The 18,948-nt window shown below is 54.3% G+C and overlaps 1 protein-coding gene across 13 annotated transcripts in view; it reads left to right on the plus strand.

Annotated features, from left to right (window-relative positions):
• ERC1 (ELKS/RAB6-interacting/CAST family member 1) overlaps positions 1–14,155 on the plus strand; it is a 267,903-nt gene extending 253,748 nt beyond the window's left edge. For all 13 annotated transcript variants that reach the window (XM_086402547.1, XM_086402551.1, XM_086402545.1 and 10 more), the window contains one exon: positions 9,279–14,155. In XM_086402547.1, the coding sequence (XP_086258673.1) occupies positions 9,279–9,416 (138 nt within the window). In that variant the 3' untranslated portion in view covers positions 9,417–14,155. The remainder of the gene's footprint in view (positions 1–9,278) is intronic.
• The last annotated feature ends 4,793 nt before the right edge of the window (positions 14,156–18,948 follow it).

Raw genomic sequence — 18,948 nt, forward strand, 5'->3', positions numbered from 1 at the left:
CATCCTGTTTTGTGGGTCTCTGTTAGCTCTCCCTTGGCCTTGACTGGGCTGTGAAGAGAAGCCGTCCCCACCCTGACTCCCTGACCCGTGCTGGGCGGTGGAGGTTCTGGGCCGCTTCCAGGGCCGCCAGCCCGTCCTCCGCTGCCCCCCTGCCTCTCCATCCCGCCCACAGGGTCCTGATCTGTCTCCCCCCATCAGCTCTGCTCTCTGATATGGAAGGCAGCGTGGGAGCCCACACGGTCTCCCTCACAGCCAGCCTGTCGTGACGTGTTTTTGTGGGTTGTGGGGCATCTTCTCCCTGCCGTTCCCTTCTCCCTTGCTCCCTCCCGTGCATGTTGCTTTGAGAATCCAGATTGAGTTGCTGTTGCATTTGTGATTCTTGGCCCGAGTCCCTCTAGAAATCATATTACTACTCTGAATTCAGCGAGGGCTGGAATAGCTACTAAGAACAGAATACATTATCATAACATTCAGCAGACAAAGCCAGAAAATTTGTGCCAGAGGCAAGCTTGGTATCCTGTATGGGTCCCACGGTCCATCTTTTGAGAACTTTAACAGCGTGGGTGTCTCGGTGATCGGTTGACGTGTCGTGCTACAAGGCCATCGCCGTCAGACAGTCTTGACTTGGAGATGCTTCAAGTTTAAGAGGTCTTGGAAGAGTTGCGGGTGTTCCCCCTCCCCCGGGGTTAGCATCTGTTCCTTCAGTTCCTCCTCCAGTTGTTTTTCGATTGTCTGCTCTGTGCAGGCTGCTTTGCTCAGTAGCCTTGGTATGTAAAAAAGAATTCATTGAGGAACTTGCCGAAGCGCAGGGGAATTAAACATGTAGCCAACTCCTGAGACACGAGACAAAATGAATGCTTCAACAACAGTGTTCACTTCCGACAAGGGGCGTCTCCATGACGAAGGATAAGTTAGATGGGAAGCGGCAGTGTCGGAGGTGAGATGGTCCATGTCCCAGGGTGAGGGACCCGCATCAGAGCGAAAGCACAGAGGATGACCAGGACATACTGGAGATGAAACTGGGAAAGTGGGACGGGACAGATGGTGGCCGCTGTGCCAGAGGGACTGGACTCTGTTTGTAGGGAGGAAATCATTTAAGATCTTGGAAGAGGAGGAGCAAACTTAACCCAAGCCATCTTAGAAAGGGTTGAGATGGTGCTGTGTGCTCAGTCCCTTCAGTTGTGTCCAACTCTTTGCAACCCTGTGGACCATAGCCCACCAGGCTCCTGTGTCCATGGGATTCTCTAGTTAAGAATACTGGAGTGGGTTACCATTTCCTTCTCCAGAGATGGTTGTGAAGCTATTGCAATAAGCAGAAGATGCTAAGATCCAAGAGCCGGGGTAAGGTTTGTGACCAGGAGATCAGAGAGGAAGAAACTAAACCAAAAGAAAGGTGGCCTGAAGAGGATGTTCACAGGAATTCCTCAAGAGAGGAAATGGCCTTATAAACATATTTTTAAATACTTCGCCTCTGTTTTTGGCTTCACTACGTAGAACTGCGAATGAAAACAGCCCTGTCTCATTGGCAAGGTTGCAGGGGAGGTGGGTGTGACCCCAGGGGACCCGGAGGATGGGAAATGGCCACCCTTATTTGTTGACTGAAGGTTAGCGCGGCTGTTCTGAACAGTTTGGTGACATGTCCAGAGCTTTAAAAAGGTGTATACCTTTTGATGCAGGATTCTAAGAAGACAGCCATAGATATGCATAGGTTTATGTTTAGAAAATTTCAACACACTAATATTAATAGTAATGAAAACAGACTACATTTCTAATAATTGAATTCGTGAAATAAATTAGAATACATCCATAAAAAGGGTTACAATGCAGCCCTTCTAAAATCTGGGTTCTAGAGGAATATTTCATCACGTGAAGACCTGTTTTGTAGCACTATTTCTCCGTGGTCGTTCTGCTGCTCTGAGCTCTTTACGTTCCCTCTCGTGCCCTGAATCAGCGTGTCTGTCACACACACACACACACACCTGCCACAGCTGTGATTGGAGTGCACTGTACCGGCAGGTAGTTTGGGCAGAATCAACACTCTTACAGTGTTGAGGCTTCCCACCTGGGATTGTGTCGTATCTCCATTTAAGGTACGTGGTCAAATTTTGAGAGAGCGATTTTGGCGAAATGGCAGAAGGCTAAACTCTTAGATGTTAAGGAGGAAAGTGGGAAGCAGAGGTAGGAAATGTAGAGTTATTTTAGACACTTGATGGTGAATGAGAGGAAAACGACCGGGCACGCATGCACTTGAGAGGGGTGGGTCCAGAAAGCTTGGGTGAAAGAGCCCCCGGAGGCCGTGGTCAGAGGCCGGGCAGGGGAGAGGGCGGGAACAGAGCTAGTTGACGGGCCAGGGCCGTGCGACCTGGAGGAGCAGGAGCGTTGTGGCGTTGTTCTGAGATCGGATGTGTCATTTCTGTGTTACCTCAGTAATGAGTTCCTCAGGCTCCCATCACCTTGCCAACAAAGGTGCATATACCAAAGCTATGGTTTTTCCAGTTGTGAGAGTTGGACCATAAAGAAGGCTGAGCACCAAAGAATTGATGCTTTCGAACTGTTGCTGGAGAAGACTCTTGAGAGTCCGTTGAACAGCACGGAGATCGAACCAACAACGAGTAAAGTTGCTCAGTCGTGTCCGACTCTTTGCGACCCCATAGACTATAGCCCACCAGGCTCCTCCATCCATGGAATTTTCTAGGCAAGAGTGCTGGAGTGGGTTGCCATTTCCTTCTCCAGGGGATCTAACCAGTCAATCCTAAAGGAAATCAACCCTGAATATTCATTGGAAGGACTGATGCTGAAGCTCTAATACTTTGGCTACCTGATTCGAAGACCGATTCATTGGAAAAGACCCTGATGCTGGGAAAGGTTGAAGGCAGGAGGAGAAGGGGACGACAGAGAATGAGATGGTGGATGTGAGTTTGAGCAAACTCCAGAAGATGAAGGACAGAGAAGCCTGGCATGCTGCAGTCCGTGTGGTCACAGAGTCAGACAGGACTGAGCAACTGCACAACAGGCTCATGGCTGCCAGCCCCCTGAGCAGTCTGTCCTTCGCCATGGACAGCAGTAGCACCCACATGCAGGATGCCACCCTCCCGGTCATCCTCAGCCACATTTCCAAGTCCCTGTTTCTTTATTATTTTTTTTAATTTTTAAAAGCTATTTATTTGGCTGTGCCAGGTCTTAGTTGCGGCGTGTGGGATCTAGTTCCCTGACCAGGGATGGAACCCGGCCCCCTGCATTGGTAGTGGAGAGTCTTAGACACTGGACCAAATCCGCCCCCCCGCCATTTCTTTTAGCCAACCCTATTTTCTATCTTCTCTTCTGGAGCCAGATGGCTGTACACCTCTAACTCCAAGATTCCCTTCCTCCAGAGTATCTTAGTTCTCTTAAGGTTAAGTAGGAAGAGGCCCAAGGCGCTTGGGGAAGATTTCATGTTAGGTGTTTATTTATGGAGAAAGCAGAGATGCTGAGGTATGGGATTTGATGCTGCTGTTACAGGAGCTTATGGGATTCATGGGAACACGTTTGTTTTTTAAATGTATTTGGAAATGTTCTTAGGGTGGTTGTTGTTTGTCTTTAGATGCAAAGCTCTCAGCACATACCCAGAAAATTGCATCTCTGTATCTAGAGGGGGAGATTCTGTGAACCTACACACTGCATATGATTATGGTGTTTTTGAAAATAAACAAGATGGTAGTGTTTTTTCACTGTAGTACTTGCAGGGGTAGAACTGGCCTGGCAGTATTAGAAGGAAGAAAGTAGGATATGGTAGATTTATTGGCTTACTCAGCTGAGTTTGTATCTACTAACTTGGGATTTGTCACTTTAACAAGGAAGGGAAGAGGGACGGAGGAGCATTGCATCTAAGATGGAATGACCTTTTTCATTAAATCCCCAATATTGCATGTCTGTACGTTTGGGGAAATCCTTCTCTGTGCTAAGTCTAAGGGGCTTTTCTTTGTGGGGGCGGGGCAAAGGATGGAGAGACAAGCTGGTAAGTTCAGTTTTGGAAGCCAGAATACACCTTCCCTGGTTCATCCACGGGGTCTACTACATGCTGAAACCACACAGAAACTGCCCTTTTTTTCTTTTTTGCATGTGCTGTGCATGCTAATGAAATACTGTTAAATAACGAGGTACTAATCCCCCTCAGGATTTGTTCTCACACCTGTGCTGCAAGAGCACAGCTGTCTCAAGTCTTCGTTTGGTTTCTTCACATTGCCTTTCTTCCCTAAGTGGTCTGCAGTTTTAACGACACTTTTCCCGACACTCAGCACTCCTCGGACCTCAGATGACTAAAGCTTTGCATTTCAGAGTCAAAACAGAAATCCTCATTTGAGAAGCAGTTCCCGTTTCACAGGAAAGGTTGATCTTTGAGGTTTTTTTTCAAGACAGGAAATCACTAGCATATAATGGATCCAGTGCCAGTGGAATCTCTCTCTGCCCCACTGTGCCCACGCGTGGTGCTGCTTCCAGATCAAGTGCAAGCCAGCCTCAGTCCCCGGAGACGGAGAGGGACCCGCCAGTGAAGGAGCACTGCCGCCTCTGTTCTCACCCCTCTGTGTCTAAGCGCCTTTCCCCAGGCAGACCATTCGTTAGGTGTTGGGAACTCACAGCCTTTGTGGCCCCTGGTTTGCCCTGTCTCTTCCATTCTTCCATCACTCCTGACTCTCTCTGGTCCTCCTCCCGTTCTGTTGCCCTTCCCCTTCCGCTTCCAGGCCTGATGATGTTGGGTCACGATCACATTTCCTCTCACCCTGCATCTGAGTCGTACCTGCGTCGCGCTCTCAGCTCACTCCAGTCTGTCCCCACTGTTTTGATAATGAGGTGCCTGCAGTGGAGACCAGAGCCCTCAGTGGGCATCACAGAGAGCGTGGAGAGGGCTGGGGGTCCCTGGGGGCAGTGCCCATGCCCGGCCAGCCTAGGGAGACCTGCGTTACTTCTGCCAAGATCTGGTAGTTTCTGTGGCCCCAAACCCCAGGGACCAGCCGAGCGCATCTCCTCCTGCTCCACGCCTGCTCCACTCTTGCTGGCTTTCTGTCTGGAACGAGCCTTCTCTGTCTTTGAACATCTCCCTCCACCTCCTCAAGGGACTGTCCCCTCTTCTCCTCCTTTCCACCCTGGCTGAGGCTGCAGCACTTTCCTCCCTCTCGGCGGCATTTGCTCTGCAGGACTTTGCAAGCAGGACTCACTGTGTCCTTACGGTTTCGTTGAGACAGAATTCACACATCGTGCAATCCACTCACTTAAAAGGCATGATTCTCAGAGTTGTGTGGCCGCCACCACAGCCAGCTTTCAACGTGTTCATCACTCCACAGGCCCTCCCACCACCCCGTCCCGCCCTCGCCCTGGGCAGCGCTGGCCGCCCCCTCACTGAGTTTGCCTTGTCTGGACGTTTCATAAAAATGGGAGCGTCCAGAATGCGGCCTCCTGTGGCCGGCTTCTTTCACACTGCATAGTGTTTTCAGGGTTCATGTGGTAGCCTGGGTCAGAATTCCATTCCTTTTCATGGGCGAACCAGTCAGTACTTTTTGAATGAATGTTTTATACATTTCTGTTGCTTTCTTCTCTTAGTCTTAGAATAGGTAACAGTTACACATTTGAAAAATACATGCAGCTTTGAATATTTATATTACATATTTTCATTCGTATTTCTTTTAGTAAGAGCGACAGTACTTGTGGGTGTTAAACAGTACAGAAGAATACAGAGTAAAATACAGATCATTCCATCCACTCAGACTAACCACTCTTCACAGGTCTGTTTCTTTGTCCATACATTTTTCTGTACATAAGCCCAAACATACAGACCTCTATCACCTCTTGTTCGACACTGAGGTTAGTAAAAAAAAAAAAAAAGTTTCATTCCTACAAATTGCCTTGGTAAACATACCTGTGCATACATTCTTGAATTTCTTACTGGTATTTTCTGTAGAATATACTCTAAAAAGTGGAATTACTTACATAAAGTACACATGCAATCAAATTTGGTTGAAGAGACCAGAGGGCTCCCCAGTCTATACTCTCATCAGTGGTATATATGAGGGCCCACTTCCTCAGGTCTTTACCAACACTGATTGTTAACAATCTTTGTAGCTTTTGTTGCCAATGTGAGGTGCGGGGGGGGGGGGGGGGGGGGGGTGGAATAAAAGCCTATCTTGCTTAATTTGCTATTCTTTAATTCACAACAGCTGACTATCATTGAATGTGCTTATTAACTATTTACATTCCTTCTGTGAGTTTTTGGTTCATATCCTCTGCCTGTTTTTTCTATTAGATTATTAGGATTATTGTTACTTTCATTAATATATTGATAGCAATTCTTTGTTTGTTTTATTTACTCTAAACGTTTCCCAAGCAAAAACTTGTGTTTTTACTTACATCTTTTCTGAGTCCATACAAATATTTTAAATCTTCGACTAGCCAAATCCAACCCCCTTTTTTTCCCTTCCATAGCTTTCTTTAAAAGCACTACTCGCTATGTTAGTCAGGCTGCTATAACAAAATGCTATAAGCTGGGTGGCTTATCAGCAACAGAGGTTTGTTCCTCAGGGTTCTGGAGGCTGCGGGCCCAGGATCCTGGCACACAAGCTGGTTCTACCGAGGGCTGTGCTCTGAGCTGCAGATGGCTCACTTCTCCTCAGGTCCTCACGAGAGGTGGGGAGGCCAGTCTCTGAGTTCTCCTCATTCATGAGGGCTCCACCCTCACGTCCAAGCATCTCCGGAAGGCCCCCACCTCAGACCAGCATCACGATGAGATGAGAATTTCAACATAAGGATCTGAGGGGACACACACAGTCAGTCATCACAGCCCACAAAGAATAAGATAAAGAGGATTTCTCTGTCCCCCAGCCCAAGATAAGAAGCTGAAGCAGCAGCATAACCTCATAACCTCCTCTCTCGGCCTGCGTGGCGGGTGAGACCTAAGCATCGCAGCCCGGGGCTCTGGCCCAGGCCGCTGTGTTCACAAGGCACCCGACCCCCTTGCTTTCCCCATTTCGGAAACTCGCAGTCACGTGACACAGCCAGAGCTCGGGACGCACCCGACTTCGCACGGTCTGAACCTGGCCCTTGCCAGACACTCGGGAGCAGACATTCTGGTCTTTTTTCAACATTTAACAGAAGGTCACCAGCTCTGAATCTGTCCCCGGGTCTTTGATATATTTGAAAAAGCAGCATGCTCATTCTTGGCTCAGAGCATCTAGATTCTGTCAACAGTGTAACTGAAACTTTGCTGCTTTTTGCATTTTAATCCACATGCTCTTTCTGGGTTATCTTATCTGCTTAATAAAAAACAGCAATAACAGTTTTGATAACAACATCTAACATTTCCCAAGCACTTTCTGTGTGTCAGACATTGTGCTGTACTTTATACAAATATTAAGACATTAAAACCACCCTGTAATATCATTGCTCCTTTTTACAGATGAGGAAACTGAGGCTCCAAGGGGTCCGGGTCATGCAGACCAGTCATTGGCAGAGCTGAGCTTGAGTCCCAGCCAGCCTCACTCCTGAGTCTGTGTGTTTACACTTTAAACTCAGTTTCCTTCCTTCCCTAAAAGCTGCTCAGCCTCCTATATTTTCAGGCTCATCTGACTTGTTCTCTGCCCTCTCTCATGTAACCACACCTCCCACCAGTCCAGCCTTAAGAAATTCTCCCACCCACCTTCCCCTCTTTGTTCCCACGTCCCCCACCAATCCTGTATTCCTCCTTCATCCCCCCTGGGCTCGTGACAGTGACCTCCCTGGACGTGCTCTTCTTCCACCCACGTGGCCTGCTTCAACTTCATTCTGTCTTCTGAGAACACGACACCGATCACATCACTGTGCTGTCTTAAAGCTCTTGGGCTTCCAGTTGCTGCTGTCGTCCTGTGGTTCTCACCAGATGAAACCTGAACCCTTAGCTCTCCGTATGCTGCCTGGCCCCAGGCTGTCCCTCCAGCACCTCTGCCATTCTGTACTCCGTCCCCCGCCTGATGCTCAGCTGCTGGGGGAGGGGTGTGTCTCACGGTCCCTAGACCCACACCCCTCCATGGCTCTGCATGTCTGCACCTGTTCTGTCCGCTCGACCGCTGCTTCTATTTCTGACCTCCCGGATGCACTCCTGTTCAGCCTTCAGGAACATCTGGGACTCCCCCCAGGGTGACGCGGGCATCCTCCTGTCTGCCTCACCGCGTGTTCAGGCCTCAGTCACCGCCCTTTCCTGGCTGGGTCATAGTCATCTGTGTACTTGCTGGGCTCAATGGTCAAATCCGTCGCATTTCAGCGCTGAGCACAGAGTAGGCCCTCATACACGCTGGTGCAGTGCATGGAGGAATGTCAGAAAGTGTTTAAACAATAGGAGATACACTGTAAACAAGCTCGGCTTCTCTTTGGCTCAGTGGCCTGCCGTAGGGAGTCTCATGCACTGAGCAGAAGCACGTGGCAGGGGCGGGGCCCTCCCTCGGGCAGGGACCAGTGTGCACGATCCTGTCTGATCACACATGAGCCCCGCCCCCTCTTGGGCCTGAATGTGACAGCGTGGCCTGGTGGGAGGACACGGTGAGAGCACCAGGGTGGGATCTCAGCTCCACAGGTCACCCTCTGGGGGCCTTGGACCAGCCTCTAACCTTCATCTTCAAGAGGAGACATTTGATAACTTCTATACTTTCCTAATTGTTAATTCTGATACAGGAAGACTTCACATGGAAACTGACTCTTCTTCATCATTTCTTTTTTCTTTTTCTTTTTTAGCTTCACTGAGCTAAAATCGACACACTAGTAATATATTTAAGGGGTACACCTGATGGCGTGTTGTACACAGACATCGTGAACAGTTTCTCCAGCCTTTTGGTTGAGTTAACACACGTTGTGTCACGATTTCCTCTTTTTCTGTATGAGAACCCCTAAGCCCTGCTCTCCTAGCAGATTTCAGTGTGTGACACGGTATTGTTGACGGTGGTCACCAGGTTGTACATTACACCTCAGACCTCATTCATCTCGGAAATGAAAGTCTGTGCCTTTTTACCCCCCACTTCCGTTTCTCACACCTCCAGCCCCTGGCAGCCACTGTCCCTGTCTCTGCTGCTCGAATCTGACTTGACGTTTCTCCCTCCGGGTTCCATGTGTAGGTGATACCACGCACTGTTTGTCTTTCTGGGTCTGGCTCATTTCACTGAGCGCGATGCTCTCCAGGCTCATCCACATGTTTGCCAGCGTCCTTCCTTGGTTGATGAAGGATAATTCTGAACTCAGTGCAAACAGGCTTGATTTATTTCACCTGAATCCGTCTCTCCTTTCAGCTTCAGAGCGAGCAGGAGAAAGGTGAGCGGGACAACGCCGAGTTGCAGGAGTTTGCCAACGCCGTCCTGCAGCAAATCGCGGATCACTGCCCCGACATCCTGGAGCAGGTGGTCAACGCCCTGGAAGAGTCATCCTGACCCCTCGCGGGAACAGCCGGCCCAGCAGCCCGAGCGTTGAACCCGGGAGCCAGGAGAGGAGGCATTCGAGGAACCAGGCCCTAGGCTCCTGGCACCAGACACACTACAGACCCTGTCCCGTCTCGCTTAATCCCTCCAGTGAGGCGCCAGCACCATTTCTCGTCTGTCTTCTAACCTGCTTCCTTCTTTGGGTGTTGTCCCCACACTAACTGTCCTGCCATCCCAGCCGGGCAAGCAGCCGAGTCTCCGTGGAGAGCTGCCCTCCGGCCATCAGCAGTGACACTGTGGATGCTGGTGGCTATGCCCTGATGGGGACATAGGGAGAGCCCCCCTCCCCCATCCATGGCATGCGGATGGAGTCTGGACGCTGCGGAGCTCAGCTTTCTGGGGGATGCTTCACTGTGGACCCAAGCGCTATGTGTTCTGATACCAGAACAGGTGCTTTCCCCTAAAAGGGTAGAAAAAAAAATCCCCAAAAGAGTATTAACAGAAAGAGTGGAGGAGGAGAGGGACCAGGGACCTGGAGCCAACCAGCTCTTCTCCTCTCCTGTCCATGCTGGTGACTGTCCACGAGAGGCATCTGGGCAGGCCTGTGGGCGGGCGCTCGGGGAACCGGCCTCCCTGCCTTCTGGCCCTGCGCTTGTCCTCGGCCTCTGGGTGAGTCGCTCTTCCTTGGTGCAGTGGATCACGCCTGTCACTAAGAGAAGAGGGCCGTGTGGCCACGCCTGCAGCTCTGCTTCTGTAGAATGTGACCGGTCCTCTGGGTCAGGCTGGCTTCCCCGGAACGTCTCTGTCTCACCCCTGAAGAGTGCTTCTGCCTCCCCCCACCCCACCCCTACCCTGCACTCCAGGTTTGGGCACGCCCCGGTCCCTCCCCCCCCCCCCGCCCCCGCTGCAGCCTTCATCCTGACCCACAGCCTCTGCTGCACACGGATGTCGTTCATCACACATGCAATCATTCCCCTCTTCTGCTCAGACCGTGTTTATGAAGTGCCTGCGTGGCTGCCAGGCACCAGCCATGAAGACAGCCTCTGGCTGGGGCGGGGTCGAGGATTCTGTGAGATACACCTGGTCCGATCTTAACTCTTAATAGAGGGCAGCTTTTCCAGAAAAATCTTCCAGAAATCAGCGTTTCTCATTATAATGGAATTTATGGGTTTTGAGGGGCAAGAGGCTGCATCAGTTACTAGCCTGTAGGATAGGATCCCATCTTATGTCTCAGAATTTGGGGGTTTGTTCCCCTGAAGGAGCGTGCTGTGTAAAGGGCTACGACAGTGGACGGTGTCTTCTCTGCACATCCATATGCTTCTCAATGAACTTGGCCGGCTCCATGTTGCAAACCAGAAAATCGACCCCAAAGTTGCAGATCCGGTTGAGAGTCCTGATGTCTTCCCCATGCATAGACGGTGGCAGTCATAAATATCAGGCACCGAGAAACAGACCACTTAACCCGAATCTTGCCCTTTGATCACCTCCCTGGCCAGACACCCAGCAGACGCTCACATCCTCTGATAAAAGAGTTGCTGGGTTAAATGGGTTTTTTCCTTCCCCTTCCCCAGAGTTACTCACCCAGAGAATCCGAGGCTGCCTGTCAGGTCGTCACAGCCGTCAGTCCTGTATCTTCCCGCCAGCAGCCCGTGACGGTACCATTAACTTATATGGTCACATCTCCAGCAGCCCCCACTCCCCGCCATAAACCAGCTTCCCCCCGTGAGAAGCTGTCGAGTGCTCCTTATCGAAGGTTTAAATGGACTCTGTTCATAAATTTCTTACTGAGATGTTTCCTGATAGCCAGGCTGGCCAGAGCAGGGGTGCCGAAGGGCTCAGACAGTAAGTGGTGGCCATTCGTAGTCAATTACCTCAACCCCATTTATTTATTGCACTGCCCATAAATCACGTAGAAAGCCCCGGTGTTTTAGGGCCGTAGTCCTGGAATCTCAAATTATCCACCACAATGGGAGAACCAAGGTAGAAGGACCTCCTCCCTGGCCTGCAGGAGGAAGAGGCCCCATGCAGGGCGGTGGCCCAGCCAGCTCTTCTGGTGGTCCTCCGGGCCCTGCTGGGCCCACCTTCCCCGTCAGATAATGGTCCCTGCTGCCTGCCTGTGGATACCTGTAGGAGTACTCTGGGCGGACACCATCTGTCTGTCCCTAAACCAGGCAGGACTCTCCTCTGCCTCCTGGGTGGTCCTCCTCACACATCAGTGGTCCTGGATGAGGGTCAACTCTGGCTGAAGTTTAATAGTGAGCAAGGACCTGCCTATACCACGAGGGCAAATTGAATGTAATCTCCAGCATTTAGCATCTTACTGAGTGTAGTTCTCTCTCTGAGCCAACGTTTGCTGAAGGCTCAGTTCCCAGCACACGAGCCTTGTGTCCCCAGACCTCTCCTGGCTTCATGGTTGTGTGAGGTCATGAGCTGCTCCCGAAGGTCTGTGACCTTGGAGACACACTGCAGGCCGCCTAACATGCTCACTAAACCCTCCATCCCATTGGCACGTCTCGTTGCCCTGAGCACCTCGAGCTCTGTCCCCAAGTAACAGTTGTCACGGGGGGCAGCGAGAAGGAGAGGGGGTGGCACCTACCTGGGGTGCAGGGCAGAAGCTTCGCACGGAGCCCGTCTCCTCTTCCTGGGTCCTGCCCCTCCATTGCAGGCACTCGCTTGGCTCGTGATGAAGCGTCTGGGTGCAGGTCTGCAAGGATGTGGACAGTGTTTGAAATGGAAAAGACGTCATGTGGGCTGTCACGTGTGAAGAAGGGAGCGGGGCTTTGCAACTCCGTCTCAACTCTGACCTTGACCATGTATCTGACCATCTGAAGGCGGCCTGAGAGCTCCCTCTTCCTAACTCGTCTTAGGAACACAAGTGAAGCAGACGGAGCCCAAGGTGCTTCTAGCATGGACGGCAGCAGCTGGGCTCACCCTTTGTGTCCAGAAAGGTCTGTTGGGCTTTCCAGCAGCTCGCCCGCCCCCCGGAGCGAGAGGAGGATAGGAAGTCATCTCCAGGTGTCGATGACTGCTGACGGTCAGGATTTGCTGCTGACCCAACCCGCATGCCCTTCCGTGCCCCCCTTGGACTCCACCATGTCAGCAAAGCCCCAGGGCGGGGAAAGAGCGAGGGTGGACTTGGGCTCAAGTGGCTCTTCCTGAGTCCCCGTGGACCCTGTGTGGGCCCCCAACCCCACCCCAGCCTCATCTCCCATCAGCGGCGGAGCGCAGGGCTGCGGTGGGGGCGGGGGGTGAAGAGGGAGGGGCAGCGGGCCATACAGACCCAGGCCCACCCACCACTGCCAGCCCTGACCCCTCAGCAGGGGCGCAACCATCAAAGAAAGGTCTTGAGAGGAATCTGGTGTTTCCTCCCCGGACACTAAGGGAACACAGGAAGAAAACGGAAAATCTTTCTGAACAAAATGGCTGTCCTGTGCTTTTTAAGCAAAAACTTTTCAAACTTTTTAGTGTCAAAACTGTAACCAAGTGTCTCCTGGTTTTTCCCAGCTTGTGTGGCGAGTGCTGTGACCCCCATCATAGGTGTTTCTCCTCCTGACCCCGGGGGAGCGGTGGATTAGGGATTGATTTATGGAGGTGGGTTCCTGTCCCTCCCCACCTCCTCTTTCGTTTCTCTGCTTGTCAATATTGTCCGTGTGGTTCAGAGAATCGGGGTGGTTCCATTGTGTCCATTGTTAAGATAATTAAGATATTACAGAGTAGTTGTAGAACTGAAAAATTAAAGAGCTGTGTTTCTAAAAAAAAATCAAACCAATATCATGTTAACAAAGGAATTCAAGCTCTGGGGCAGCCAGACACCGCCCCTCTCCCCATAAGGTGGCCGAGGTGGCAGCCGGGCCGGCCACTGGGGTGACGCCAGGTCCAGATCCAGGCAGGCAACCGGCCGCTGAGCTTGGGAGAGGCTCCTGGGGCCCGGCTTGCCTATCCACCCTCAGGGACTCTGCCAGAGACTCCCAGATCCTTGACCCCATAGCTGCCCTCACCCCCACACTGGCCCCCGCCCAGCGTGCCAGGTCCCACGTGGTCACCTGGGCTGGCGCTGGCCCCTGAGCCCCACACCAGCCACAGAGCCTCCTCCTGCCCACTTGGTGCTATACTCTCTGGGGCCCATCCAGGATGGGCCAAGCCCCGGCCAGCCTGGAGCCTGCGGTCCAGGTTGGGGGCCGGCTCAGAGCCCAGCCCCTCTGGCATCAGTCCCTGCAGCCTTTCCCTGAAAGCTTGTGAGACCCCCGCCCCAGGCTGCCGGTCTCGGCCCCAGCAATGGCCTGGCCAGGAAAGGAGGTGTCCCCCACTGAGCCAGAGAGCCCGGCCCTGGTGGGGCTGCCTCCCCCCCACCACCACAGCAGTATTGCACACTCCCTGGACCCGCAGGGGCAGCCCAGGGCGCTCGAGTCCAGCAGGTGTGCAGGGCATAGACGGGTCTCCCATGGTTCCCCTGCCCCCCGGCTTCAGGAGGCAGAGCTGCCCCTGCTGAGGTGCCGGGGCCCCAGGCGCTGACCCTGCAGCTTGAGTCCTTTTGGCGACGGTAGCGGCCGAGGGGTGGTGTCTGAGCGGGCCCACCACTGCCGTCCACTGCACGCCGGCCCAGTGGTGTCGCTGACACGATCGTGACATTACAGAGAAACTGTGTTAGAGTCGACTTTGCCTTGATAACTATTGTAAACACTTTGTTCATTTTTTTTCTTTTTTATTCACAAACTAAATCCATCAGGAAATTATAAAGTTATTTAAAAATCGCGTGCTGTTTTTCTTTGAGCCTCATGCAGTCTGCTCATCCAGGCAGGATGTGTCCTCAGATGCTAGAAAGGCAGGAGAGTCCAGCGGTCCCCGCGCGGTCAGCCACACCAGGGATCCCTGGGAAGCAGGGATGCTCGGGTCACGGGAGGGCAGAGGAGTGGACAGCACCCCGGCCCTGACAGGCTGACAGTGACTCTCTGAAAAGGGGGAGCCCCTCTGGGCATCCACCTGGACTCGGGGCTGGCCGCCCCCCTTACTGTGGCTCACGGTTTGCATGCCAGGGCCCCCACTTCACTCTGTCCTAGAGCAGCACCCACAGGTCTGATTCAGATGGGGCTGGAGCCACGCCCCACCCCCAACCCCGGGATATGTGCTGACATGTATACCCTGGACCACATGAGCTGCAGAATCGGACAGAATGGAGGCTGGGAACAAGGAGGGCATGGGGGGCTGCCAAGACCATCAGCTAGGAAGATTGGCAGCTCTGGGCCTGATGTCGAGAAGTTGTTCTGGGGACTTTGGTGAGAGTTATTTTTTTCCGCTTCCCTTTGTTTCTCTGTCTGCTGCAAAGGGGACCCGGCCCGCTCGCCGCGTTCCCTCCCTCTCCATACAGGTTCTGCCGCCCACTGACGTTGGCACACGGGCCGAACACTTCCCTCCCGCAGCCTTGCCCACACCCGGCTCTGCCGGGCCTCACTTCCTCCAGCAGGGAAGGCCTAGAGTGTGCATAGTCTCGCTGCAGGATGTGTGTTTTGCTGCATAAATGAAATCGCCACCACGCGCCAATGTGTCTGCCACAGCGACCTGTTGGGTGACACTGGTCGCTGTCCCCAGGGTCTCCCATTCATCCTGCCTTGCTGCGTGCTGATTCGCCCCGTGGTCACCTGCTCAGCTGCAGACAGAGGGACGCAGAGGCCACAAGGTGTAAGGAGAATACGTGAGAGGAGAACTTGGCAGTGGAGAATTCTGCCCGTGAACTTGGTTTCTCCTCTGGATTGGGAGAAGACTATGATTTGGAGCCTCTTGGGCTGGCTCGAAGATAATTAGGAGCTGGTTAGACCCTGAGGGAGCATTCCAAGGAAGCTGCTTTGAGATCCACACGCTTTCCCAGGTGTTGGGGGAGTGTGGGAGAGGGCCCTGGACTCGCAGCCCAGAGCCTCTGTCACCCTTGACCTCAGCCCTGCTACGTTCTCTAGGTCACAGGCCATGATGAGGATAATGGGCAATTGTGTTTCTCCTGCTTGAGAGCAGAGAACTGCATTCTTCAGGTCTGCAGCTTCTCTGAGGCCAACCGGCAGGTGCACCCGGAGGCGGCCCCCAGCAGGACGTGGACGTGGAGACCAGCCCATGAGTGTCGCTGAAGCCGGCGGCTCCTGCCGGGTTGGCTCGGGCTCCAGTTTCCTTTTCTTGTGACTTTATTCCTCAGGGCTCCTTTCGGACTTTGGTGGGAAGCCGTGGTGTCCATCCGCCCCCCTCCAGAGCTGTGAGTGGGCAGCGGGTGGCCTCCACCCCCGGACGGCTCAGGGAGACGGGAGCTGGGGGCTCCACCTGGCTCTCCTTGGATTGTCGCCGCAGTGAAAAGTCAGGATGAGCCGCGGCTTCAGGAGCCTCCTGACACTTCAGGAGAAAAGAGAACATGAGTAGCCACTAGGCCTGGGTCTGTGGGGCCACTGTGGGACGTCCCCAGGGGGCCTGATGGGTGGCTGTCCAGGAGAGGCCAGGCCAGCGGATGCCCACCCTGCTGGACGGGCGGGGAGCCAGGGCAGAGCAGGGCTTGGCCCTTGGGAACCTCGGCCGTGCACGAGAAGGCAAGGGTCCAGAAGTCAGACGGCGGGATCGCCTTCTGGTCTGTGCTGTGTGTCAGACTGTGGCCTCGAGAATTCACCTGGCTTCTCTCATCTTCAGTTTCCTCATTTTAAAACAGGGATAAGGATGCCCACTGCCACAGGTGTGGGAACACAAGGCCCAGAAGAGGGGGTTTCTCCGGTAGGGATCACCAGCCTCTTCGCCTGCCCTGTTCAGACACCTGACCCCCTGCCGGAACTTGGCCACTGTGCCCTCACCCGGGGGCGTCAGATGCCAGCAGTCACATGGCTTCTGCTTTAGAGGGCAAAGCCCAGATGCCAACGTGCTGTCTCACTGGCCAGGCCGCGCCAATCTCCCAGGGATGGGCTCCTGAATGCGGGCTTTGTCTGCCTGCCTCTTAGTCACAGTGACAAAGGACACCCGGGAGATGGGAACCTGACGCCGGATTCTTGAGCCAGGACGTCAACACTGCAGAGTCCAGCCCGCGGACCCCAACATGGACTGGACCCTGCAGACGCTGCGGGGATGCTCTGACCCCGGCTCCCCGCCCAGGCCGGAGGCTGGAAAGTCCCTGAGGGCGGCGTCTGCTCCTCTTCTGGCCTCGAATGCAGTGGTGCATACTCGGGCTTATAGCGGAACCCGCCAGGCACGGGAACGGGCCTGCTCCCATCAGCTCTCCCACAAGCTTTCACACCAGGATGGTCCCACAGCTGTGTCGCTGGACGTGCATTAGCTGGGCGTCTGCTAGAAGGCGGCTTCCCCTGCGCACTGGACCTCAGAGCCAGCCTGCGGGGCCCCAGCTGCCCCCTGCTCAGGGCCAGGGTGGCTGGGAGAGGGGCAGTCTGGGCCTGACCCTGGAGCCCGGGACCCTGCGAGGGTCTCACTGTGGAAGGCCTCACCACCTGCACCCCCTAGGCTCAGGTCCTCGGGGTTGTGGAATTTCCTTCAGTGCCCCTGAGCTGACTGATGAGGCTCCTTCCTACCTCACGGCCGGGGGTCAGACACCCTGCGTCTAAGGCAGGTGCTGCTGCTTCAGAAGAGAGTCTCTGTACTGAAGGCTCGATGGATGTTCTGGGAACTTGCCAGGGACTGAGACGCAACTGGTCTTTGTAAAGGCCCCTCCCCTCCCCAGTGTGTGTGTGTGAGTGCACGCGTGCGCATGTGTGCACTCGGGGTTCACACACCCCCGTACAGGCTTTGGCCCAGTGTGAGGGTCTCCCTGCGATGAAGGAAATGAGTAAAAAGCTTCAACATTTTTGTTCCCCTTGGAGGCCTGCAAAGAAGGTGTTAAGAGCACAAGATTTAAATCATAAATTTTATTAAAAGCCAAGCAGCCCGACATGTGGCTGTTGCCAACTTGGACGGTCTTTGGGGTGAAGCCGCCCTGAGCTAATCCAGAAGGAATCAGAGGGGGAAGCGGGTGGAGCCTTGGCCGGCAGGAGTGGGGAGGCTCGCACCCTGGGATCCTTCCCTTCACCCTCCCTCACGCTCCTTCTTCAACCAGTGGAGCCTCCAACCCCCAGGACTCCAGGTAAGGGGGAGGAGCAGCCACTCCAGCTGGCCCAGGACTGGCCACAGGTGCCCCCCGAGTGGCATTTGGGAGACACGCAGGACAGGGAGCCCCAGCTGCCCTCCCATCCTCTCCACCCTCCTGCAACAGCTGGGGTTCTGTGTCTAGGACACCCAGGAAATGCCCTTCCCCAGACCTGCTGGAATGGGAGACCCCCTCTTTCCCAGGATGAGGGCCCTACCCGGCCTCTCACGAGACACAGGAAGCTATGTGAGATCCTCTGACCTGGGAAGCAGCACCTCCCAGGACGGACAGGATCAGGGTGCAGAGACTGGGCAGAGGGGCTCCCCCAGGACAGCCTCGCCTCCAACCCAAGCCACTCCCGGACGCCTCCCTGGCCCCAGCCCAGCCCTTGCCCCGGCTCCGTGTCAGCTCCGAGGGGAGCTCTGCGTCACAATAGTCACTGTGACTTTGTGCCTTGAGCTCTGCAGCCCACTCCCAAGGGTGGGAGCACGGCTCGGCAGCGCCTCGGCCGAGGGGCTGAAGCCCCCACCCCTGAGCTGGACCCAGGGGGCCTCCGCCGTGGACAGGGGCCCTGGATCTGTCTGGCCAGTCAGACTTCCTGTCTTTACTAAAGCGTTGGTTGCATTATAAGGTGTTAAAAATCACCAGCACAGCTTGGAACCAGCCATAACGTCTTCCAAGCCTCCCAGTGTCGTCGGGGAGTGCAGACAGAACCTCTCCACCCAGAACCTCTAGACCTCTCAAAGCTCCCAAGAGCAGGGCGGGGGCCCTCTAATCCCCCTGGGGATGACTTCCCACCTATGTGTACGTAGGTGACTCTGTGAACAGCGATTTAATATTCTCAGCTGGATACCTGTGTCTGCAAACCAGGGCTTCTGAGTGTAATCACTTCCTCCTGGAGCTTCTGCAATTCTCCCCCTGCCCCCTGGGAAGGCGGGGGCATGGAGGGGCGCGCCAGGGCCTAGTGGGGAAGCAAGGGCTGCAGGGGCTACACTGGCTGTAGTGAGGGCCGGAGTCACCCTGGGGTGGGGGGGAGACAAGGTTGCCCCCACCCCACGGCGGCTGCTCCCCCAAGCCTGACAGACCTTTCCCAGTAGCCACCTTCTCTTTCCTTCTCTCCAGTTTCTCTCTTTGCTTAACAAGATTCCACCCCCCTGCCAAATGTCCTCCTCCTCCACGTGCAGGAGACCCAGGGCTGGGAACTGCCCAGTTTGCAAGGATCAGGGATGGTCAGGTTCTCCCATTCTAGTAGGTCTGGGGAGGAGCGTTTGCTGAGTGTCTTGAACACAGAACCCCAGCTGTTGGCAGCCGGGCAGGCTGGTGGGCAGTTCCCCCTCCAGACGCCGGGTTTTCTGTCTTCATGCCACCAACGCTTCCTGGGGCACCTTCTGTTTGCAGGTCTGCGTCAGTCGCCATGGCTGGGGGCGACTCGAGGCCCCAGGGTGGGCGCCA

This window comes from Bos grunniens, chromosome 5, assembly GCF_055505025.1.
Source record: "Bos grunniens cultivar Pamir isolate PY7600 chromosome 5, Bosgru_T2T1.0, whole genome shotgun sequence".
NCBI classification, from domain to species: Eukaryota; Metazoa; Chordata; class Mammalia; order Artiodactyla; family Bovidae; genus Bos; species Bos grunniens.